The following is a 25,341-nucleotide window of genomic DNA, read 5'->3' on the forward strand; positions in this document are numbered from 1 at the left end:
GAAATATATAATCAGTTAATATGATTATAAATATTGAAAGGTATTGTAAGCAAAATCCCTGTAGACAAATAGAAGTGAATTATGACACATACATTGCCAATTTTAATGATCAAATGTGTTGGTATTATGAACACTTCAAAATGTTATTTAATCTAGCACAAACACCTGCAAAGTAGTAAAGTATTTTATTCTGTGACAGTAAAAGAATTAAAAGTAATAACTTCTCTGAAGTAGGAATGTTTAAGCAAAGAACATAAAGCAATAGAGACAAATGAGAAAGAATGGGGGAGGGGAAGAGAAGCATTCAAGGCTGGGAAAACAGAACATAGTTACTCTATAATGTGGTCACCTGGAATTTGTGAGGATTCTATTAACCAGTGAAATAAGATAACAGTGTCTGGCATCAATGTGAGAAGAGGCTTTTGTTCTAGGGAGGGCATGTTTTCTCAATGTAAGGAAATGCCAAGGCAATGGAGTGCAGAGGGTGATCAGGAGGGAGTGCACCTATTTGAAGGCAAATGGAGGGGAGAGGGAATGGAAGTGGGGCAAGGTAAAGGAATAACATCTCAAATGTAAATTCAGAGTATCTAATAAAAATGTAAAATTTGGAAAAAAAAAGATAAGGGCACCAGGGCCAAGGTATGAGTTTAATGTACTGTCTTTTTAAAATTTCTTTATGTCAATCTAACATTCGTGAAGTCACATTCTTTATGAGCTTGAGATCATGAATTTTTGTCTCATTACTTACAATTTTTGGTGAATGTACTTTGCCTATTATATTTTACAGACTAAATATTAGAAATAAAACAAATGTTGTAAAGAAATCACCAACAAAACAAATTAAAAAATTATATTAATACTAGTAAAGAAAAAATAGTAAATATACATATTCATTAATGTTTCTATAAAAGGAGTTACATATGACAAACAGGAAATTATAATTTTACAAATGAATCTTGGACATAAAATATGAAATTGGAAAAAGGAAGTCTTATATGACCCTACAAGTTAGAGAATTGAGTGGAGAATTAATAGATTCTCTTCAGAAAATAAAATTGTAATATAAGTAATATATCAAAGATGGATTGATGGAAAAGAGACTCAGTGAAATGTTTGTAATAATAGAACAGGCACTTTTCACTTTATATTCTTTCAGGATCTAGTCAACTACATGCATCCTCTCTGCTTTTCTTATGTACCCTACCAGCCCTTACTGGAGCATACCAGCTTTTCCAGTATTTGTTACTGAAGCAGTTTTCTCTCAGTTATCTGTCCAGAGAAGGCAGATTAGATGAGTTTTCACAGCACAGATACTGGAGGTGGAGAGAAAAGGAGTAGAAGGAGCATTATTAAATGGACATGTGTCTCAGGGCTTGAATTCTCAAAGCTCCTCATTTGGTTTAATTGTTCTATTATGTTTACACTCTCTAAAAGGTTCCCTCGGGTACAAAAAGTAAACTTAAAATTTGTTAGTCAATTTTGTGTTTATATAGTTAATATCAAAGGGAGATTCTTTTATTATATCTGAGGAAGAACTCTTTATTTAGGTTTTATTAAAATCATGCTGTATTTCATACACCATGAATGATCCTAAGGAACAATCCAAGGAAATCTGTAACATGTCTTTTTTAACATTAGTGGGTTTGAGAAGTGTTATATACACATTATTACAGAAGAATGTAATACCATTTTATTAAAATAAAAATAATAATCCCTGATAATTTCTCAACCTTTTAATTATATTACTTGACAGATAAAATCTTATATATGTATTCCATAATAGATGATGTTTAGAAGTATTTTAATTCAGTCATAACTTAATCCTGAGATTAATAGATGCATTAAATTATTATTTCACATTAGAGTATTGTTCATGTACATATGAAACTAGTATATTTCTAATTATAATTACTCTGATATACATACTATCATACATTCCCATAGTCAACGGGTAATTTTGTCACTGTTGACAAGTGCTTGTCTAATATGACACTTCGACTCTCCTGGCTATTTACAAATTTCTCATGAACTTCTCTAGGGTAAACTGAAGAAATTACAAATATCAATGAGATCATGTTCCATTTTCTTTACTTTGTTCAGTTTATTTCAACACACACACACTAACACTCACACACACACACACACACACACACACACACACACACACACAAACACACACACACCTTCTCTGACATACTAATTTTCTTATTACTTTACACAGTAGATAATATGATAATATAGAATTTATTTGTTGTTTTCCTTTATTTACAAATCTAAAAACAGTGTTCACCTTGGTTCTGGTGCACCTAGTGATGCATGCCTTAATTCTAGAACTTGAAAGGTAGCTCCAGACAGATATCTAAGCTTGAGGGCAGCCTGGTCTTCTGAGCAAGTTTAAGGACAGCTATGACTGCACAGAGAAATTCTGCCTTGAGAACACAGAAAACTGTTTAAGGAATCTCATTTCTTCCCTGATTTCTAAATGCAAATTCTTATATTACTGTTGATGCATTTCAATGAAAGTAAAGCAATCTTCACTTTTATGTTTCTATGCTTGTACATTAACTCAAGTTCTCAGGAAAAGATGCAACAACATGAACCTCTCTATAGGACTGATTATCACATACATAATTGTAGAGTTAGACATTTGCATGTCCACAACTTCCTATGTAGGCAATCATCATACAACTCTGTATGTGACTTAAGATCTGTGTTTCTCAGATATTTCTTTTTGAGTATACCAAAAGGTTCTTAGCATTGATGAAAATTAGCAATATTAGTAGGCACTAACAGAAGCCTAAGAATTTTCATTTTGCTGTTACCACCTACTGCATATTTCCACCAGAGTATTTTAAATGATAATTATTTATGATTTATGCTTAAGTATGTTCTTACACTATAAAACTTTATTAAGCTGTTATTATATTAAACATTGTATATTGTCCTGAACTTGTTTGTATTTTATTTTATTTTTTATTGAACATTATTTTAAAAAACAAAGATGAATGTACAAATTTTAAGAATTTTTGCATAAAGGTATACAAATACACTTTTGTCAGTACTTGGTTTTTTTTTTAAAGGTTTGATAGTGTGCATTAAGATCTTACTAGTTACAATGAGCATAAAGTACATGTAAAACAAGATGTAACCTGGAATAAGTCAAAGTTTTCCTGGTGTGTAAAGATTAAGTGTAACGGCTTTTAATTTTCTTTCTTTTTTTCTTGAACTTCATATAGTCTGTGACTTGTTTATGGGATATTCAGAGCTTTCTGAAGTTAGTGTGCATTTATCAGTGACTGCATATTATGTTTGTTCTTTTGTGATTGGGTTATCTCACTCACCATGATATTCTCAACATGCAACCATTTTCTTAAGAATTCCATAAAGTCATTGTTTCTGATAGCTGAGTAGTACTCCTTTGTGTAAATATACCACAATTTTTGTAACCATTCATCTACTGAAGGACATCTGGGCTCTTTCCACTTTCTGGCTATTATAAATAGGTCTGCCATGAACATTGTGGTGCATGTGTCTTTGCTTTAAGTTGGAGATTCTCTGAGGTATATGCCCAAAAGTAGAATAACTGGGTCTTCAGGAATACTATTTTCAAGTGGTTATACCAGGTTACAACCCCACCAACAGTTGAGACATGTTCCTATTTCTCCACAACCTCGCCAGCATCTGCTGTCATCTGAGTTTAGGATCTTGGCCAATCTAACTGCTGTTTGGGTGAAATTCAGGGTTGTTATGATTTGCATTTCCCTGATGGCTAAGGATGTCTAGTACTTCCTTAGATGTTACTCAGCCATTCCATATACCTCAATTAAGAACGCTTTGTTTAGCACTGTACCATATTTTTAATAGGGTTGTTTGATTCTCTGGTGTCTAGCTTTTTGAGTTCTTTGTATACCTTGGATAGTAGGCCTCTATTGGATGTGGTGTTGGTAAAGATCTTTTCCCACTCTGTTGGCTGCCGTTTTGTTTTCTTGACAATGTGCTTAGCCTTACAGAAACATTGCAATCTCATTAAGTCCCATTTGTTAAACTTTGACCTTAGAGCTTGAGCCATTGGTGTTCTGTTCAAAAAATTTTCTCCTGTGCCTATGAATTCTAAGGTTTTCCCTACTTTCTTATCTATTAGTTTCACTGTACCTGGTTTAATGTGGAGATCTTTGATTCACTTACACTGGAGCTTTGTACAAGGAGATAAAAAAAGGTCTACTATCATTCTTCTCATGCTGAATGCCAGTTGGACCAACACCATTTAGAAAATAGGCTGTTCTTTTTTCATTGAATGTTTACAGATCCTTTATCAAAAATCAGGTGACCATATATGTGAGGGATCATTTCTGGATCTTCGATTCTATTAAATTGATCCACATGCCTATTTCTGTACCAGTAACATGCAGTTTTCAGCACAATTGCCTTGTAATATAGCTTGAGGACAAGGATCGTGATTCCCGCAGATGTTTTCTTGTTGTTGAGGATGGATTTCATTATTCAAGGTCTTTTGTTATTCCATATGAAATTGCACATTGATCTTTCTAATTCCATGAAGAACTGGGTTGAAATTTTGATGGGGATTGCATTGAATCTGTAGATTGCTTTTGGTAGGATTACCATTTTTAAAATGTTTATCTTTCCAATCCATGAGCTTGGAAGATGTTTCCATTTTCTGAGATCCTCCTCAATTTCCTTCTTTAGAGGTTTGAAGTTCTTTTAGTACAGGTCCTTAACTTGATCAGTTAGAGTCACACCAAGGTATTTCATACATTTTGTGACTATTGTGAAGGGTACCTTTTCCCTAATTTCTTTCTCCACATGTTTGTCCTTTGAGTATAGGAAGTCTACTGATTTGTTTGAGTTGATTTTGTATCCAGTCACTTTGCTGAACTTGTTTATCAGCTGTAGGAGTTCTCTGGTGGAATTTCTGGGGTTGCTTAAGTACACTAACATGTCATAGGCAAAGAGTGATGATTTTATCTCTTCCTTTTCGATTTGTATCCCCTTGATCTCCTTTTGCTGTCTAATTGCTCCAGTCAGGACTTCCAGTACTATGTTGAATAGGTAGGGCGAGAGTGGGCAGCCTTGTGGAGTCCCTGATTTTAGTGGCATTGCTTCAAGTTTCCCACCATTAAGTTTGATGTTGGCTGTTGGTTTGCATTATATTGCTTTTATTATGTTTAAGTATGGACCTTGGATTCCTGTTCTTTCCAAGTCTTTTAGCATGAAGGGGTGTTAAATTTTGTCAAATGCTTTCTCAGCATCTAGTGAGATGACCATGTGATTTTGTCTTTGAATTTGTTTATATGGTACATTACATTGATGGATTTTTATATATTAAACCATCCCTGCATCCCAGGAATAAAGCCTAATTGGTCATGGTGAAAGATTGTTTTGATGTGTTCTTGAATTCGGTTTTCAAGAATTTTGTTGAGTATTGTTGCATCAATGTTCATAAGTGAGATTGGTCTGAAGTTCTCTTTCCTTGTAAGATCTTTGTGTAATTTAGGAATGAGGGTTATTGTAGCCTCAAAAAATGAGTTAGGTAGTATTCCATCTGATTCCATCTTGTGGAATAGTTTGGAGAGTATTGGTGTTATGTCCGCAATAAATGTCTGATAAAATTCTGTACTGAACCCGTCTAGACTTGGGGTTTTTTGGTTGGGAGGCTTTGATGTCTTCTTCTATTTATTTAGATGTTATGGAATTATTTAGATTGTTTAGCTGGTGTGGTTTGACTTTAAGATGTTGTATCTATCTAGGAATTCATCCATTTTCTCCAGATTTTTTAACTTTGTGGATTATAAGCTTTTGTAGTAGAATCTGATGATTTCTTGAATTACCACAGTTTAAGTTGTTATTTCTCCACTTTCCTTTTCATTTTGTTAATTTGTATACTCTCTCTTTGCCCTCATTTTAGTCTGGCTAGTGGTTTATCAATCTTGTTGATTTTCTCAAAGAACCTGCTCTTATTTGGTTGATTTTTTCTTTTTTTTAAACGACTTTATTTAACAAAACATAGATAAATGTACAGATTTTAAACATTTTTTGCTTAAAATTATACATTTTTGTCAGTACTGTTTTTTCAGATATTAAAATAATTTTTTCATAAAACCATGTGAATATATTTTTTTAGTCAGTACTTAATTTTTTTCAAGGGCTTGACAGTATGCATTGAAAACCTAATAGTTACAATAATTGTAAAGTACATACAAAACAAAAAGCAACATGGAAATAGTCAAAGTCTTCTTGTTTTGTAAATATATGTATATTTTTTTGTTTTCTTTATTTCTTGGACTTCATACAGTCTGTGAGTTGTTTCTGGGGGAGTGCAACCCTCTGGGGATAGCATCCCACTATCCGTGACTGCATATTATGTCTGTTCTTTTGTGACTGGGTTATCTCACTCAGGATGATATTCTCTAGATGCAGCCATTTTCTTAAGAATTTGGTTAAGTCATTGTTTCTGGTGGCTGAGTAGTATTCCATTGTGTATATGTACCACAATTTTTGTATCCATTCATCTTCTGAAGGACATCAAGGTTCCTTCCAGGTTCTGGCTATTATAAATAGAGCCGCTATGAACATTGTGGTGCATATATCTTTGTTGTGTATTAAAGTGTCTCTGGGGTATATGCCCAGAAGTGGAATAGCTGGGTCTTCAGGTAGTACTATATCCAATTTTCTGAGGTATCGCCAGACAGATTTCCAGAGTGGTTGTATTAGCTTGCAACCCCACCAACAGTGAAGAAGTGTTCCTCTTTCTCCGCAGCCTCGCCAGCATCTGCTGTCATCTGAGTTTTGGATCTTGGCCAATTTGACTGGTGTGAGGTGGAATCTCAGGGTTGTTTTGATTTGCATTTCCCTGATGGCTAAGGATGTGGAGCACTTCCTCAGATGTTTCTCAGTCATTCGGTGTTCTTCAACTGAAAACCTTTTGTTTAGCTCTGTACCCCATTTTTTTAATAGGGTTATTTGATTCTCTGGTGTGTAGCTTTTTGAGTTCCTTGTACACCTTGGATATTAGGCCTCTATCTGATGTGGTGTTGGTAAAGATCTTTTCCCATTCTGTTGGTTGCCGTTTTGTTTTCTTGACGATGTCTTTAGCCTTACAGAAACTTTGCAATCTCATTAAGTCCCATTTGTTAATCTTTGACCTTAGAGCTTGAGCCATTGGTGTTTTGTTCAGGAAATTTTCTCCTGTACCTATGTGTTCTAAGGTTATCCCTACTTTCTCATCTAATAGTTTCAGTGTATCTGGTTTAATGTGGAGGTCTTTGATCCACTTACACTTGAGCTTTGTACAAGGAGATAAGAACGGGTCTATTTTCATTCTTTTGCATGCTGAGTGCCAGTTGGACCAGCACCATTTGTTGAATAGGCTGTCCTTTTTCCATTGAATGTTTACTGCTCCTTTGTCAAAAATCAGGTGACCATTATACATGAGGGCTCATATCTGGATCTTCTATTCTATTCCATTGATCTACATGCCTATTTCTGTATCAGTACCATGCAGTTTTCAGCACAATTGCCTTGTAATATAGCTTGAGGTCAGGGATAGTGATTCTCGCAGATGTTTTTTTGTTGTTGAGGATGGATTTCGCTATTCTATGTCTTTTGTTATTCCATATGAAATTGCACATTGATCTTTCCAATTCCATGAGGAACTGGGTTGGAATTTTGATGGGGATTGCGTTGAATCTGTAGATTGCTTTTGGTAGGATGGCCATTTTTAAGATGTTGATTTTTCCAATCCATGAGCATGGGAGATCTTTCCATTTTCTGAGATCCTCCTCAATTTCTTTCTTTAGAGGTTTGAAGTTTTTGTCATACAGGTCCGTCACTTGCTTAGTTAGAGTCACACCAAGGTATTTCATAGTTATTGTAACGATTGTGAAGGGTACGTTTTCCCTAATTTCTTTCTTCACATGTTTGTCCTTTGAGTACAGAAAGGCTACTGATTTGTTTGAGTTAATTTTGTATCCAGCCACTTTGCTGAACTTGTTTATCAGCTGTAGGAGTTCTCTGGTGGAATTTTTGGGGTCACTCAAGTATACTATCATGTCATCGGCAAAGAGTGATGTTTTTATCTCTTCCTTTCCAAATTGTATCCCCTTGATCTCCTTTTGCTGTCTAATTGCTCCAGCCAGGACTTCCAGTACTATGTTGAATAGGTAGGGGGAGAGTGGGCAGCCTTGTCAAGTCCCTGATTTTAGTGGGATTGCTTCAAGTTTCTCGCCATTAAGTTTGATGTTGGCTGTTGGTTTGCTGTATATTGCTTTTATTATATTTAAGTATGGGCCTTGGATTCCTGTTCTTTCCAGGACTTTTAACATGAATGGGGTGTTGGATTTTGTCGAATGCTTTCTCAGAGTCTAGTGAGATGACCATGTGATTTTGGTCTTTGAGTTTGTTTATATGGTGGATTACGTTGATGGATTTCCTTATGTTAAAACATTCCTGCATCCCAGGGATCAAGCCTACTTGGTCATGATGAATGATCGTTTTGATGTGTTCTTGGATTCGGTTTGCAAGGATTTTGTTGAGTATTTTTACATCAATGTTCATAAGTGAGATTGGTCTGAAGTTCTCTTTCCTTGTCGGGTCTTTGTGTGGTTTAGGTACAAGGGTTATTGTAGCCTCAAAAAATGAGTTGGGTAATATTCTATCTGATTCTATCTTTTGGAATAGTTTGGCGAGTATCGGTGTTATATCCTCAATAAAAGTCTGATAAAATTCTGCACTGAACCCGTCTGGACCTGGGCTTTTTTTTGGTTGGGAGGCTTTTGATGACTTCTTCTATTTCTTTAGGTGTTATAGGGTTATTTAGATGGTTTACTTGGTTCTGGTTTAACTTTGGGACCTTGTATCTGTCTAAGAATTCATCCATTTCCTCCAGATTTTCCAATTTTGTGGAGTATAAGTTTCTGTAGTAGGATCTGATGATTTCTTGAATTTCCTCAGTTTCAGTTGTTATGTCCCCACTTTCCTTTCTGATTTTGTTAATTTGGATACTCTCTCTTTCCCCTCTAGTTAGTCTGGCTAGGGGTTTATCAATTTTGTTGATTTTCTCAAAGAACCAACTCTTGGTTTTGTTGATTTTTTCAATGGTTCTTTTTGTTTCTATTTGGTCTATTTCTGCCCTAATTTTGATTATTTCTTGCCGTCTACTCTTCTTGGGTATATCTGATTCCTTTTGTTCTAGAGCTTTTAGCTGTGCTCTCAAGTTGCTGATTTATGCTCTCTCCAGTTTCTTTTTGGAAGCATTTAGTGCTATGAGTTTTCCTCTCAGTACTGATTTCATTGCATCCCATAGGTTTGGGTATGTTGTGTTTTCGTTTTCGTTGAATTCTAGAAAATCCTTAATTTCTTTCTCTACTTCTTTTTTGACCCTGATATCATTTAACAGAGCGTTGTCTAGTTTCCATGTGTATGTGGGCTTTTTGTTGTTTTTGTTGTTGTTAAAGACCAGCTGTAGACCATGGTGATCTGAGAAGATGTATGGGAGTATTTCAATCTTCTTATATCGATTGAGGCTCGTTCTGTGTCCAGTTATGTGGTCAAATTTCGAGAAGGTGCCATGAAGTGCTGGGAAGAAGTTGTATTCATTTACTTTAGGATGATATGTTCTGTAGATATCTATTAATTCTAGTTGGTTCATAGTCTATGCTAGTTTTACAGTGTCCTTGTTCAGTTTCTGTTTCCATGATCTGTCCATTGGAGAGAGTGTGGTATTAAAGTCTCCCACTATTGTTGTGTGAAATGAAATGTATTTTTTGAGTTTTAGTAGTGTTTCTTTTATGAATGTGCGTTGTTTTTTTATTTGGAGCATATATATAAAGGATTGAGAGTTTCTCCTGACAGATTTCCCCGGTAATGACTAAAAAGTGCCCTTTCTTATCTTTTTTGATAACTTTTGGTGGGAAATTTACTTTATTCGATATTAGAACAGCCACTCCAGCTTGCTTTTGGGGGCTCTTTGCTTGGAGGGTTTTTCCCAACCTTTTACTCTGAGATAGTGTCTGTCTTTGTCTCTGAGATGAGTTTCCTTTATGCAGCTAAAGGCTGGATTTTGTTTATGTATCCAGTGTGATAGCCTATGTCTCTTTTTTGGGGAGTTGAGTCCATATGTTAATAGATATCAAGGAATAGTTGTTTCTGTTTCCTGCTACTATTGCTTTTGTATATTGAGTTGTGTCTGTGTCTTTTTCTTCTTTTGGTTTTCTTGCTTAGGAGTTTTCTTGTTTTTACTAGGATGTAATTCCCCTTATTGTATTGGGTTTTCAACGTATAATCCGTTGTAGTGCTGGGTTTGTTGTCAGATACTGTGTAAATTTAGATTTGTCTTGAAATATCTTCATCTCTTTATCTATGGTGATTGATAGTTTTGCTGGGTATAGCAGCTTGGGCTGGCACTTGTGCTCTCTTAGGGTGTGCATGATGTCTGTCCAGGCTCTTCTAGCTTTCTAAGACTCTGTTGAGAAATCTGGTGTGATTCTGATTGCTCTGCCTTTATATGTTACCTGACCTTTTTCCCTTAATGCTTTTAGTATTCTTTCTTTGCTTTGGGCACTTGGTGTTTTGACTATTATGTGTCGGGAGGTATTTCTTTTCTGGTTCAACCTATTTGGAGTTCTTAAGGCTTCTTTTATGCATGTGATCATCTCATTCTTAGAGTAGGAAAGTTTTCTTCTATGATTTTGTTGAAGATATTTACTATGACACTTAGTTGATACTCTTCTCCCTCTTCTATTTCTATTATCGTAAGGTACGGTCTTCTCATTCTGTCCTGGATCTCCTGGAAGTTTTGGGTTAGGAGTTTTTTGTTTTTTTGCATCTTCTCTGGCTGTTTTGTCCACGTTTACAATGTTCTCTTCTGCCCCTGAGATTCTCTCTTCCATCTCTTGTAATCTATTGGAAACGCTTGCTTCTGTGACTCCTGATTTATTTTTTAGATGTTCTACCTCTAGGTTTATCTCTTTTATTGTTTTCTTTATTGTTTCAATTTCCGTTTTAAATTCCCTCTTCCATTCCTTCATCTCTTTGTTTATGTTTTACTCTAGTTCTTTTAGTTCTTTGAGTGTTTTTCTAGTTGCTCTTTAAAAGCTTCTGATTCTTTTTCCTTTTCCCCCTGTTCTTGTTTTAGGTTCTCTTTCACCGTCTTGAGGTATGATTTCAGGTCTGTGTCTTCATTTTCTGGAGTGTTTGGCACTCCAATGTTTGCTGTTATGTGAGAGCTGGGTTCTGGTGTTGCCAGGGTGTCTTGGTTTCCTTCGGATATACTCTTTCGCTTTCCTCTCGTCATCTTGTTGTCAGTGATATGTTCTTGCCTTTCCCTTGTATCTGGTCTGTGTCCCTGGATCTCCACTTGTCCATGTGGCAGATGGGCCGAGCCCTGTTCTTTGCTCCAAATTCGCAGGGTAGAAACTGAGGTTCCAATGCTGAGTTCCTGGTCCCTGGATCAGGCAGGGCAGGGATGCGTTTTCCATGCACACTCGGCAGAGATCTCTCTGCTCCCTGGCTGCCCAGATCCCCTCCTCACCAGTCTTTAAAATTTGGTAGCTGCTGGTCCAGGTGGCAGATGGGCTGTGATCTGTTCTGTGCCCCAGAGACACCGGGTGGAAGCAGAAGTTCCAATGCTGTGTTCCTGGTCCCTGGATTGAGCAGGGCAGGGGCGCGCTTTCAATGCGCACTCCGCAGAGATCTCTCTGCTCCCTGGATGCCCAGATCGCCTATTCACCAGTCTTTAAAACTTTAGGAACTGCTGGTCTGGGTGGCAGATGGGCCGAGCCCTGTTCTGCGCCCCAAAGTCGCTGGGTAGTAACCGGTCATCTCATTCTTACAAGTAGGAAAGTTTTCTTGTATGATTTTGTTGAAGATATTTACTGTGCCTCTTAGTTGTTATTCTTCACCCTCTTCTATTCCTATTATTTTTAGATTTCGTCTTCTCATTGTTTCCTTGATATCCGGGAAATTTTGGGTTAGGACCTTTTTGGTTTTTGCATCTTCTCTGACTTTTTTATGTATGATTTCAATGTTGTCTTTGGCCCCTGAGATTCTCTGTTCCATCTTTTGGTGTCTGTCTGAGATATCCTGAGCATTTGTTTTGCATGGAAGGGCCCACTTAGTGAAAAACGAGTCACTATGGCAGAATTGATGCTCCCCTGAAACAATCCGCGTGGGGGAGTGTGCTTTCTGCAAGCTTGGACCAGACCTCTGTGTGCAGTGGCTACTCATAGTGCAGTCTCACTAGTCCTATGTCCCTGGATCTCCACTGTTCCTGGTGACAGAAAGCCTAGAACCTGTTCTGCTTGCAGGGGCCCACCAGGTGGAAACCGATTCCCTACGGCAGTGTTTCTGCTCCCCTGAACCATTGTGGGGCGCACCTTTACAGTGCTTCTTTCTAACCTCTCTGTGCCCCAGCTACTAACAGAGCATTCTCACCAGTCCTGTGTACCTGGACCTCAACTGTCGAAGAAATATTTTCATTCCATGAGTTCCACTTGGGTATTGCCATTCTTATTCTTTGAGCAACTACAATCCTTTCAGAAAGTGCTTACTTATGTTTATATATGGAACTGCAGTCTCGTTTCAGTCTTTAGTCACTTCTAAAACTGTTAGGTCTAAAGTTGAGCTTTTTGACTCATTTATAACTTTTTTTGTGTAGGTTAAGAATACATGTTGTTTCATTCTTCTACATGCAGGTTTCTGAGAACCATTTGTTGAAGACAGTGTCGAAATGTATCACCTGCAAACAGGTATATTTTGACTTATTTTCTAGTTTTGCCTTTTACTTTCTTCTTTTGTCTTACTGCTTTACCTAAGACTTCAAGCACTGCCTTGAATAGCAATGGAGTGAGGCGACCCATCATAGCCTCAGAAATGGTGTCAGGACTTAGGGCCTCCCCTTGAACCGGATCCCCTTTTGGGCCTGTCCATGGAACTTTTTTATTCAGTTTCTTCTCCATTTCCATTCCTGCAGTTCTTTCAGACAGGAACAATCATGGGTCAAAGTTCTGACTGTGAGATGACTACCCCATCCTCACTTGATGCCCTGTCTTCCTTCTGGAGGTGGCTTCTACAAGTTCTCTCTCCCCACTGTAGGGCATTTCACCTAGGGTCTTTTCCCTTTGAGTCCCGAGGGTCTTTCACCTCCCAGGTTTCTGGTACATTCTGAAGGTTACATCCAACCTCTTACCTCTAGAGGTTGCCTGTTACTATTCTTTCTGCTGCCCCTCAGGGCTTCAGTTCTCTTCCCACACCCAATACTAGATCATGTTCCCCTCTTTCCACCCTGAATCCCCTTTCTCTCTTAGCTCCTTTCCTTTATCCCCCCTTATGGTTTCTTTCTTTTTCCTCTCAAGTGAGTCTGAGGCATCGTTGCTTGGACTCTTCATCTTGTTGAGCTTTTTAGTTCTGTAGACTGTATCTTGGGTATTCTGTACTTGTATTGGCTAATATCCTCTTATTAGTGAGTACATACTATGCATGTCCTTTTGAGTCTGAGTTACCTCACTCAGGATTGCGTTTTCTAGTTATATCCATTTGCCTGCAAAACTCATGATTCCTTTTTTCTTAATGACTAATTAGTATTCCATTATATAAATGAACTATATTTTCTGTATCCATTCTTTTGTCTTGAGTCATCTGGGTTGTTTCCAGCTTCTGGCTATCACAAATTAGGCCATTAGTTTTTAATTATCAGATGCCCTGGGTATAACAGATCTCCTGGGATGCCTCAGGATGTGGTGTCAAATGCTCTTAGTGTAGCCAATGTTCTGACATGCCTTATAATGTGTTTTCTGGGGAGCCAACTAGCTAGTAGTCTGTCCCAGCAGAAAGGACAGGGCAAAAGGGGAGTTGTGTTCAGTGGGCAGGGTATTTTGTGTGATGGTGGGTCCCCAAGTCCATTTGGCTTCCAGCAGCAGCTGTAGGACTTCGGGGGGTTCTTACCAAATGTTTTGAGAACAGAGGATTCATTGGAATGCCTCAGGATATAGCCTTTTCTAGGGAGCAGAGTAGCTAGTAGTCTGTCCCAGCAGAAAGTACCAGGCAGAAGGAGAGTCGTGTTTGGCAAGTGGGAGGTGCTTGGGGATGGTGAGTACCTGAGTCCACTGGGCTTTCAGCAGCTGCAAGACTTCAGGGGGGGGGTGTTTACCAAATGTTCTGAGTCCAAGGGATCCTTTGGTATGCCTCAGGACATAGCCTCTTTCAGAGAGCAGACTGGTGAGCAGTCTGTTCCAGAAGAAGAGTGGACATATTTAAGATGAAATCTGGAAGTTAGTTTTGATTTGAGTTCCCTGGTGACTAAGGGTATTGAACCTTTCTTTCAGTGTTTCTAGGCTATTCATCTTTGGGAATTCTCTTTTAAAAATTTATACCCCAATTTTAATAGGGCCAGTTGTTTCCTCAATATTCATTTTTGTATTCTTTATATATTTTGAATATTTACTAGACTAATATATTTGTATTTAATTAAAATAATTTTTCATTATGCATGGTGCTTCTTTGTCTGAATCATCATGATATTTTCCATGTAAAAGTTTTTCAGCTTCATAAAAACTTTCTATTAGCTGTTGATCTTAGTGCTAATTCTGATGGTATTTAGTTTAGATAGAACTATAATGTACAAGTACTGGACAAACGGACAACATTTCCTTCTTTCTGAGTTTAATAAAATTTCTATGAGTTTCTCTCCATTTAAGTTACTATAGGCTATGAGATTGCTGTAAACCATCTTTAATATATTTGTTATCTCTAATATCCTCAAGAAATTTCATTTATTTTTTCATTTTCAAAAATTAAATCTTTTTAAAAGTTCAATCTTTATCTTTCTCTCAATCTGCCCTCTGGTGGTTTTTCATCCCATACATTCTCTTCCATCTCCAAGAGGATGTCCCACACCTCTCTATCCATCCACCCAAGTAGACCTCCCCACTCCCTGGGGACTGAAGTCTTTTGCTGCTTTAGGTGCATCTTCTCTCACTGATCCTAGACCCAGGATTCCTCTGCTGTATGTGTGTTGAGGGCCTCATTTCAGCTGTTGTATGGTGCCTGGTTGGTGGCTCAGTGTATGAGAGACCTTAGGGGTGCAAGATAGTTGTGACTGCTGGTCTTCTTATGGGGTCTTCTTCCACCTCAGCTTCTTTTAATGTTAACCTAATTCAACCATAGGATTCCCAAACTTCAGTCCAATATTTGGGTGTAAGTATTTGTGTCTGTCTCAGTCAGCTGCTTGTTGGGCCTTTCAGAGGATAGCCAGGCTAGTATCTTGTCTGTAAGGACACCACAACATCAGTTGTAGTGTCAGGCCTTGGAGCCTCCCCTTGATCCGGATCCCAAGTTGGGACAGTCAATGGTTGCCTTTCCCTCTGTCACTTCATCATTTTTCCCTGAAGTTCTTTTAGATGGGAACAATTTTACATCAGAATTTTTGATTATGGGATAACAACTCCATCCCTCTACTGGATGCCCTGTCTTTTTACTAAAAGGTGGACTGTATGAGGTCTCTCTTCTCACTGTTCAGCTTTTCATTTAAAGCTCCTCCCTTTGAATACCGAGAGTCTCTCATCTCCCACATGTCTCGTACATTTTAGTGGGTCCACCTATTTCATACTCCTTGAGGTTTGTATATTATCATTCATTCTGCTGGTTTTCCACATCTTCTCTCCTGTCTCCTTCTCCCCCATACCTGAACATATTCTCAATTTCCTTTCCCCCACCCCTTCTCCTACCCAGGTTCCTCCCTCCCTCTTTCTCCTGTAATTGTTTTATTTTCCCTCCCACCCCAAGGGGTATTGAGCTACACTTACTTGGGACCTTCTGTTTGTTAACCTTCTTTAGTTCTGTGGATTGTATCTTGGATATTCAGTAGTTTTTTGGCTAATATCCATTTATTAGTGAGCAAATACCATGCATGTCCTTTTGGGTCTGAGTTACTTCAGTTAGGATGATATTTTCTAGTCCCTTCCATTTGCCCAAAAATCTCATGATGTCCTTATTCTTAATAGCCGAGTAGTATTCCATTGTGTAAATGAACCACATTTTCTGTATGCCTTCTTTCAAGGTGGGATATCTGGGTTATTTCTAGTTAAACAAGAGTATTGAGTTCTTCTTTCTGGTTTGTGAAATTCCAAGTTATGAATTTTTGTCAGGTTTACAGTATTAGGAATGCAGATGCATTACATTCTGTGAAGGGTACCTCAAACTACATTGATAGCAGTTGGTTACCTCTATTACAGTTAGGCCACAATAGTATCAGTAATCATGGCATATTGACGCTGTAGTCTGTATAGTTCCTTAATGAGTAACACCAATAGTTTTTTAACTCTCCCTGAAACCTACATAGCATTTCAAAACATTGAAATCTAGCAAGAAGGAGGAAGCTTCAAGCTTAACTACAGCTTAATTTCTTTAATACATCAAAAATATGGTCTTATCTAATTTTTGTTAGAAAACAAGAGATATGAGAATGCCCTACAGTAGTTAGGAGTCATCAGAGGCTACTCTGACTAACAACCTATAAGGATGAACAAATTTTTGGAGGTATTTTTATGTTAAGCCAGGTTTTTAACTGCTTCAGTCTCATTGTGATGAATCTGTTTTATTTTTCCTTGCCTAAACATTGGTAGTTCATATGCACTTAGAAATTTATACAACTTTAGGACTCCTAATTTGTTGGAATAATTTTTAAATGTATGACCTGTGATTTTCTGGATTTTACTGTATTTGTTGTAATGGTACCCTTTACATAAATACTTTGTTTCATCTTTGCTTTTTCTCTATTTCTTTTGCTTAATTTGGGTAAGTGGTTGTCAATATTACCTATTTTTCTCAAGAATAAACTCTTCATTATAACCATTTTATTTTTCTTTGTTTCTATTTCATTTATTTCTTCCCTGACCTTATTTATTTGTTTTTGTTCATTAGTTTGTGTTTAGATTGTTTTTTTTTCCCTCAGGCCTTACTGAATCATTAAGTCATTAATTTGTTATAGCTTAGATTTGTAATATTAATGCTTTGAGTTGTAAGTATAAACTTTCTCCCCTCAGAAATGCATTCAACCATAGGTTCTGATGTGTTGTGTGTTCATTTTTATTGAACAGAGATGAATTCTAACAAACTCTACCTCTTTCTGTAAATGAATGAGAGAAATGGAAATATGCCTACATTTTAAGCAGGACACTTAAGTATATGGCCACAGATGTTTGTAGTGTTTGGATTTTAACTCTGTCCAGTTTCTTAATAGAAATGGATTCAAGAAGAATTTGAACAGAGAGGTCTGTGGATATTTTACATGTCTGTCCCAATGCTAGAGATGCAGAAAGAATCAGAAGCTTTTAAGGAGGAAACAAGAAAAACAGTCAAAGAACTCAAAAAACTACAGGAAAACAGAACCAAAGAAATGAAGGAATGGAAGGAATTTAAAACGGAAATTGGCACAACAAAGAAAACTCTAAAACAGATAACCCAGAGGTAGAACACCTAAAAAAAATCTGGAGTCACAGATGCAAGCATTTCCAATAGACTACAAGAGATGGAAGAGAGAATTTCAGGGGCCGAAGACAACAATGAAAACATAGACAAAAAAAAAGTCAGAGAAGATGCAAAAACCAAAAAGCTCCTAACACAAAATGTCCAGGAGATCCAGGACACAATGAGAAGACCAAACTTAACAATAATAGAAATAGAAGAGGGAGAAGAATATCAACTAAGAGGCACAGTAAATGTCTTCAACAAAATTGTAGAAGAAAAATTCCCTACCCTTAAGAATAAGGTGATCATGAGCATAAAAAAAGCCTTCAGAACTCCAAATAGGTTGGACCAGAAAAGAAATACCTCCTGACACATAATAGTCAAAACACCAAGTGCCCAAAGCAAAGAAAGAATACTAAAAGCAGTAAGGGAAAAAGGTCAGGTAACATATAAAGGCAGAGCAATCAGAATCACACCAGATTTCTCAACAGAGTCTTAGAAAGCTAGAAGAGCCTGGACAGACATCATGCACACCCTAAGAGAGCACAAGTGCCAGCCCAAGTTGCTATACCCAGCAAAACTATCAATCACCATAGATGGAGAGATGAAGATATTTCAAGACAAATCTAAATTTACACAATATCTGACCACAAACCCAGCACTACAAAAAATTATAGGTGGAAAACCCAATACAATTAGGGGAACTACATCCTAGTAAAAACAAGAAAACTAAGCAAGGAAACCAAAAAAATAAAGAGACACATAAACAACTCAATATACAAAAGCAATAATAGAAGGAAACAGCAACCACTATTCCTTGGTATCTACTAACATAAATGGACTCAACTCTCCAAAAAAGAGACATAGGCTATCAGACTGGATACATAAACAAAATCCTTGATACAAAACAAAAAAAAAAAACATTTTCTGGCATACAGAAACTCATCTCAGAGACAAAGACAGACACTATCTCAGAGTAAAAGGTTGGGAAAAAAACTTCCAAGCAAACAGCCCCAAGAAGCAAGCTGGAGTGGCTATTCTAATATCGAATAAAGTAATTTCTAGCCAAAAGTTGTCAAAAAAGGTAAGGAAAAAACACTTTTACTCATTACAGGGAAAATCTGTCAGGAGGAATTCTCAATCCATAACATATATGCTCCAAATGCAAAAGAACCCACATTCATAAAAAAAAAACCCTACTAAAACTCAAAAAATACATTTCACCCCACACAATAATAGTGGGAGACTTAAATACTCCACTCTCACCAATAGACAGATCATGGAAACAGAAACTGAACAAAAACACTCTAAAACTAGCAGAGACTATGAACCAACTGGAATTAATAGATAACTACAGAACACATCATCCTAAAGTAAAAGAATACACCTCTTTCTCAGCACCTCATGGAAACTTCTCTAAAATTGACCACATAATTGAACAAAGAACAAGCCTCAATCGACATAAGAAGATTGAAATATTCCAATGCATCCTCTCAGATCACCATGGTCTAAGGCTGGTCTTTAACAACAACAAAGACAACAAAAAGTCCACATACACATTGAAACTAAACAGCATTCTGTTAAACAATAGCAGGGTCAAAGAAGAAATAGAGAAAAAAATGAAGGATTTTCTAGGATTTAATGAAAATAAAAACACAACCTACCCAAACCTATGGGATGCAATGAAAGCTGTACTGAGAGGAAAACACATAGCTCTGAGCACTTCCAAAAAAAAAAAAAAAAAAACTGGAGAGAGCATACATCAGCAACTTGAGAGCACAGCTAATAAAAGGTCTAAAACAAAAGGAAGCAGATACACTGAAGAAGAGTAGACGGCAAGAAATAAACAAAATTAGGGCAGAAATAGATGAAATAGAAACAAAAAGAACCACTGAAAAAATCAACAAAACCAAGAGCTGGTTCTTTGAGAAAATCAACAAGATTAATAAACCCCTAGCCGGACTAACCAGACGGAAAAGAGAGAGTATACAAATTAACAAAATCAGAAAGGAAAGTGGAGACATAACAACTGACAGTGTAGAAATTCAAGAAATCATCAGATTCTACTACAAAAGCCTATACTAAACAAAGTGGAAAATCTGGAGGAAATAGACGAATTCCTAGACAGATACAAGATTCTAAAGTTAAACCAGGGCCAGGTAAACTATCTAAATAATCCCATAACCACTAGAGATATAGAAGAAGTCATCAAAATCTTCCCGACCAAAAAAGTCCATGTCCAGACCGGTTCAGTGCAGAATTTTATCAGACATTTATTGCAGACTTAACACCAATACTCTCCAAACTATTCCACAAAATAGAGTCAGATGAAACACTACCTAACTCATTTTTGGAGGCTACAATAACCCTCGTTTTTAAAACACAGAAATACCCTACAAGGAAATAGAACTTCAGACCAATCTCATTTATGAACACTATTGCAATAATACTCAACAAAATCCTTGCAAACTGAATCCAAGAACACATCAAAACAATCATTCACCATGACCATGTAGGCTTCATCCCTTGGATGCAGGGATGCTTTAATATAAGGAAATCCATCAATGTAATCCGTCATATTAACAAACTCAAAGAACAAAATCACATTGTCAACTCACTAGATGCTTACAAAGCATATGACAAAATTCAACACCCCTTCATGTTAAAAGTTCTGGAAAGTACAGGAATCCAAAATCCATACCTAAAAATAATAAAAGCAATATACAGCAAACCAACAGCCAACATCAAACTTAATGGTGAAAAACTTGAAGCAATCCCACTAAAATCAGGAACTCGAAAAGGCTTCCCACTCTTCCCCTACCTATTCAACATAGTACTGGAAGTCCTGGCTGGAGAAATTAGACAGCAAAAGGAAATCAAAGTGATACAAATTGGAAAGGAATAATTAAAAATATCACTCTTTGCAGATGACATGATAATGTAATTAAGTGACCCCAAAAGTTCCATAGTACAACTTCTACAGCTGCTACTAAAGATCAGCAAGTAGGCTGGATATCAAATTAACTCAAACAAATCAATAGCTTTCCTCTACTCAAAGGACAAACAAGTGGAGAAAGAAACTAGGGAAAAGATACCTCTCACAATAGTCACAAACAATATGAAATACATTGGTGTTACTCTACCTAAGCAAGAGAAGTATCTGTATTACAAGAACTTCAAACCTCTAATGAAGAAAATTGAAGAAGATCTCAGAAGATGGAAAAATCTTCCACGCTCTTGAATTGTAAGGATGAACAAGGTAAAAATGGCCATCTTACAAAAAGCAATCTACAGATTTAATGCAATCCCCATCAAAATTCCAACCCCATTCTTCATAGAGTTGGAAAGATCAATGTGCAATTTCATATGGAATAACAAAAGACCTAGAATAGTGAAAACCATCCTCAACAACAAGAAAACATTTGTGGGAATCACTATCCCTTACCTCAAGCTATATTACAAGGTAATTTTGCTAAAAACTATAGTACTCGTACAGAGATAGGCATGTGGATCAATGGAATAGAATAGAAGATCCAGAAATGAGCCCACATACATATGATCACTTGAGTTTTGACAAAAAAAGCTGTAAATATTAATGGAAAAAGATAGCCTGTTTAACAAATGATGTTGGTCCAACTGGCACTCAACATGTAGAAGAATGAAAATAGACCCTTTCTTATCTCCTTGTACAAAGCTCAAGTTCAAGTGGATCAAATATCTCCACATGAAACCAGGTACACTAAAATTATTAAAAGAGAAAGTTGGGAAAAACCTTAGAACACATAGGCATAGGAGAAAATTTCCTGAACAGAACATCAATGGCTCACGCTCTATGGTCAAATATTACCAAATAGAACTTAATGAGATTGCAAAGTTTCTCTAAGGGTAAGGACACTGTCAAGAAAACAAAACAGCAGCCAACAGACTGGGAAAAGATCTTTGCCAATCCCACACCAGATAGAGGCCTAATATCCAAGGTATACAGAGAAGTCAAGAAGCTAGACACTAGGGAATCAAACAACCCTATTAAAAATGCAGTACAGAGCTGAGCAAAATGTTCTCAATTGAGGAATATTGAATGGCTGAGAAGCATCTAAGGAAGTGCTGCACATCATTAGCCATCAGGGAAATGCAAATCAAAACAACCCTGAGATTCCACCTCACACCAGTCAGAATGGCCAAGATCCAAAACTCAGATTACAACAGATGCTGGCGAGGATGTGGAGAAAGAGTAACACTTCTCCACTGTTGGTGACATTGTAACTTAGTGCAACTACTCTGGAAATCAGTCTGGCAATTCCTCACAAAATTGGAAATATTACTACCTGAAGAGCCAAGTATTCCACTTCTGGGCATATACCCCAGAGAAGCTCCAACATACAACAAAGACACGTGCACCACAATGTTCATAGCAGAAGTATTTATAGTAGTCAGAACCTGGAAAGAACCCAGATGTCCTTCAGTAAATGAATGAATACAAAAATTGTAGTATATTTACACAATGGAGTGCTACTCAGCGATCAGAAACAATGACTTTATGAAATTCTAAGAAAAGTGATGTATCTAGAGAATATCATCCTGAGTGAGGTAACCCAGTCACAAAATAACAGACATAATATGCAGTCACTGATAATTGGATACTAACCCCAGAAAGCACTGAACACCCCAGAAACAACTCAAAGAGTATGTGAATTTCAAAAAGAAAAAGAAAATGAAAAACCATTATGCTTAATCTTTACACACCATGAAAACCTTGACTAATTCCAAGTTACATCTTGATTTACATGTACTTTATGCTCATTTTAACTAGTAATAACAGTAATGGACATTATCAAACCTTTAAAAAAAATCAAGCACTGACAAAAATATATTTGTATACTTTTATGCATAAATGATTAAAATCTGTACATTTATTTTTTTTAAAAAAGTTGTTCAATTAAAATTATTGTAATTATATAAATGGGGTTAATTTCTCCAGTGTCTACTGGTTTTTTAATATTCATAATATAAGATGTTCATAGAAAAAACATGTCTGTGTCAATTTCAGGGGGCTTAGTTTGGTGATATTCACAATTTTCAGCAACCTTTATAATTTAACCCATATATTTAATTTTTCTTCGTAACTGGATTTTGGGAAATTTAAAAACTATTAAATTCAATTGGGTGTTGTGGCACACACATTAATTGTAGCATTTAGGAACCAGATTCAGATACAGAAACTCCAGTTCAGCCTGTATTTTAATACCTTGCTTTAACTAAACAAGTTATTAAAGAAGCAAATATACAAATTAATTACTCTATTGCCACGCTAGTCAAGTACTATTTTGTTGCTGATAGATAATAATGATTAAAATTCATCAAGCTTTAGAAAGATCATGGAAACAATGCACAATTCTTGGTGGTTAGTTATTAAAATATATCCACGATACAATTCACAGATCACATGAAGCTTAACAAGAAGGAAGACCAAAGTGTGGAGGATTCAGTCCTTCTTAAAAGGGAGAAAATATTCACAGGAGAACATTTGGAGACAAAGTATGGAGCAGAGACTGAAGGAAAGGCCATCCAGAGACTACCCCACCTGGGGATCCATCCCAGATACAGTCATCAAACTTAAACAATATTGTGGATGCCAAGAAGTACATGTTGACAGGAGCCTGATAAAGCTGTCACCTGAGAGGCTTTGCCAGAGCCTGAGAAATACAGAGGTAGATGCTCAGAGCCCACTTTGGACTGAGAAAGGCATTCGCAATGGAGGAGTTTGAGAAAGGACTGAAGGACCTGAAGAGTTTGCAACCTCAAAGGAAGAACAACAATATCAACCAACTAGATCCTCCTAGAACTACCAGGGACTAAACCACAAACCAAACAGTATACATGGAGGGACCAATACCTCTAGCTGCATATGTAACAAAAGATGACCTTGTTAGGCTGCAATGAGAGGAAAGGCCCTTGGTCCTGTGGAGGTTCAATGCCTTAGTACTGGGAAATTACAGGGCAGGGAGGCTGTGGGGAGTGGGTGGGTAGGTGGGGGAACATCCTCATAGAAGAAAAAAAAAGGGGAGGAGATAGAGGGTTTGTGGAGGGGAAACTAACATTTGTAATGTGAATAAAAAATATTCAGTAAAAGAAAACAATTTTTTCCAACCTATCAAGTTAAGTTCATTGGGTCTGTGATTAAACAGTACAGAGATGGAGCCTTTTTAGGCAATCATTAATGTCTTGATTCCTCAGAGTGTAGATGAAAGGATTCAGCATGGGAGTGACCACAGTGTACATTAATGAGGCCACCACATTGTTTCCAGAAGAATGAGACAAAAGTGAACCAAAATACTCTCCAAGCCCTGTTCCATAAAATAAGCATACCACTGCCAGGTGAGACCCGCAGGTAGAGAAAGCTTTATACCTGCCACTAGAAGAGGTTATTCTCAGAATAGAAGAAATGATTTTAAAGTATGAGATAAGGATCCCCGATAAAGGAAAAACACCTAGTATGACACCAATAACATACATCAGTATGTTATTATTAAATGTGTTGTTGCAGCCTAAATTTAGAAGTTGAGAAGGGTGACAGAAGAAATTAGCAATTGCCACATCTTTGAAACACTTAAATTGTAAGGCAACCAAATTGTGAAGCAGGGATTCAAAAAGGCTAGCTAAAAGGGAAATTAAAACTAACATGCCACAGCGACAAGAGTTCATAATTATTGCATAATGCAGGGGATGACAGATGGCCACAAACCTGTCATATGCCATCACAGTCAGAAGCATACTATCCATACATGCAAAAATTATAAAAAGTGACATCTGAGTCAGGCAGCCCACATAGGATATGGCTGGATTTTGGATTTGAAGCTCTGCAAGCATGTTCGGAACTGTCGTAGAAATGAAGCCAATGTCAGCCAAGGACAGAATGGAGAGGAAGAAATACATAGGAGTGTGGAGGTTGGAGAATGAGCTAACAGTCAGGATGATGAGCAGGTTTCCAAGCACTGATATCAGGTACATGGATAGGAGTAATCCACACAAAACGGGCTGCAGTTCTGGATCATCAGATACTTTCAGAAGATAAAATTGTGAAACATGTGTTGTGTTTTTCATTTTTATTTTCATCACTATCCTTTTACAAAGAAAAGAAATAATTGCAAAATAAGTGAGTCAACTATAAAATCACTTTGAACTCTAAACAATTTGAGTACAAATACCTCCATTTAAAGTTTTCCATATAAATACAGAAGTATTGATGGTTTCTACAAAGATAATCTTTGAATTATTTCATTATTGTTTTGTGTGTTAGTCCCTTCCTCAGGTACACAAAATAATTTTAACACATGCATATGAGCCAGCTTAGAAGAATATATATATATATATATAGTCCATCCATATATGTTTCAAGAGTGGAAAGCACAATTTGAACATTAAATTATTTGATACAGTCATATCATCATTTAAGTCTTGTAAAATCTATGCCTGGGATATTGAGGCAGCAAAAAATCTAGAAGACCTATTATTTTAGAAATGGAGATGGACACATTGAGAGGGGAGATAAGCAGAAAATGTGTTAAGGAATGAACACGGTCAAAGTTCATGCTACACTTAAAACATAATTTTAAATCCAATATTGTGTTGACCAAATATATCACAACAAAATTTTAAATTGATATATGTTTTTGAGAATAACAGAAAAAGTTTGAGACAGTATGGGTACGTAGGAAGTTAATATTTCTTTAAAATAAAGATCGTAATTTATACTTTTAAACACTGTAGTATGCCAGTTACCCCCAGGAATTAAGCATCATTCTTACTTACCTCTTAGGTAGATGATTTTTAAATCATTTAATATGCAACTTACAGCTTTGGCGT

General features: G+C 36.8%; 2 protein-coding genes across 2 annotated transcripts in view; one reads left to right on the forward strand and one right to left on the reverse strand.

Moving 5' to 3' along the window:
• The window catches only part of LOC308430898 (olfactory receptor 1174-like), a gene marked incomplete at both ends in the record, with an annotated part of 71,911 nt that overhangs the window by 13,698 nt on the left and 32,872 nt on the right, over nt 1-25,341 (forward strand). The gene's annotated exons all lie outside the window — the stretch shown is intronic.
• Nucleotides 23,656-24,591, reverse strand: LOC308430827 (olfactory receptor 7E24-like; the record flags this gene model as incomplete). Its single annotated transcript, XM_080930126.1, has 1 exon — nt 23,656-24,591. One exon carries the CDS (start codon nt 24,589-24,591, stop codon nt 23,656-23,658), a length of 936 nt encoding a protein of 311 aa, XP_080786252.1.

The sequence above is a fragment of the Micromys minutus genome (genome assembly GCF_963924665.1).
Source record: "Micromys minutus genome assembly, chromosome: 16".
Classification (NCBI taxonomy): Eukaryota; Metazoa; Chordata; class Mammalia; order Rodentia; family Muridae; genus Micromys; species Micromys minutus.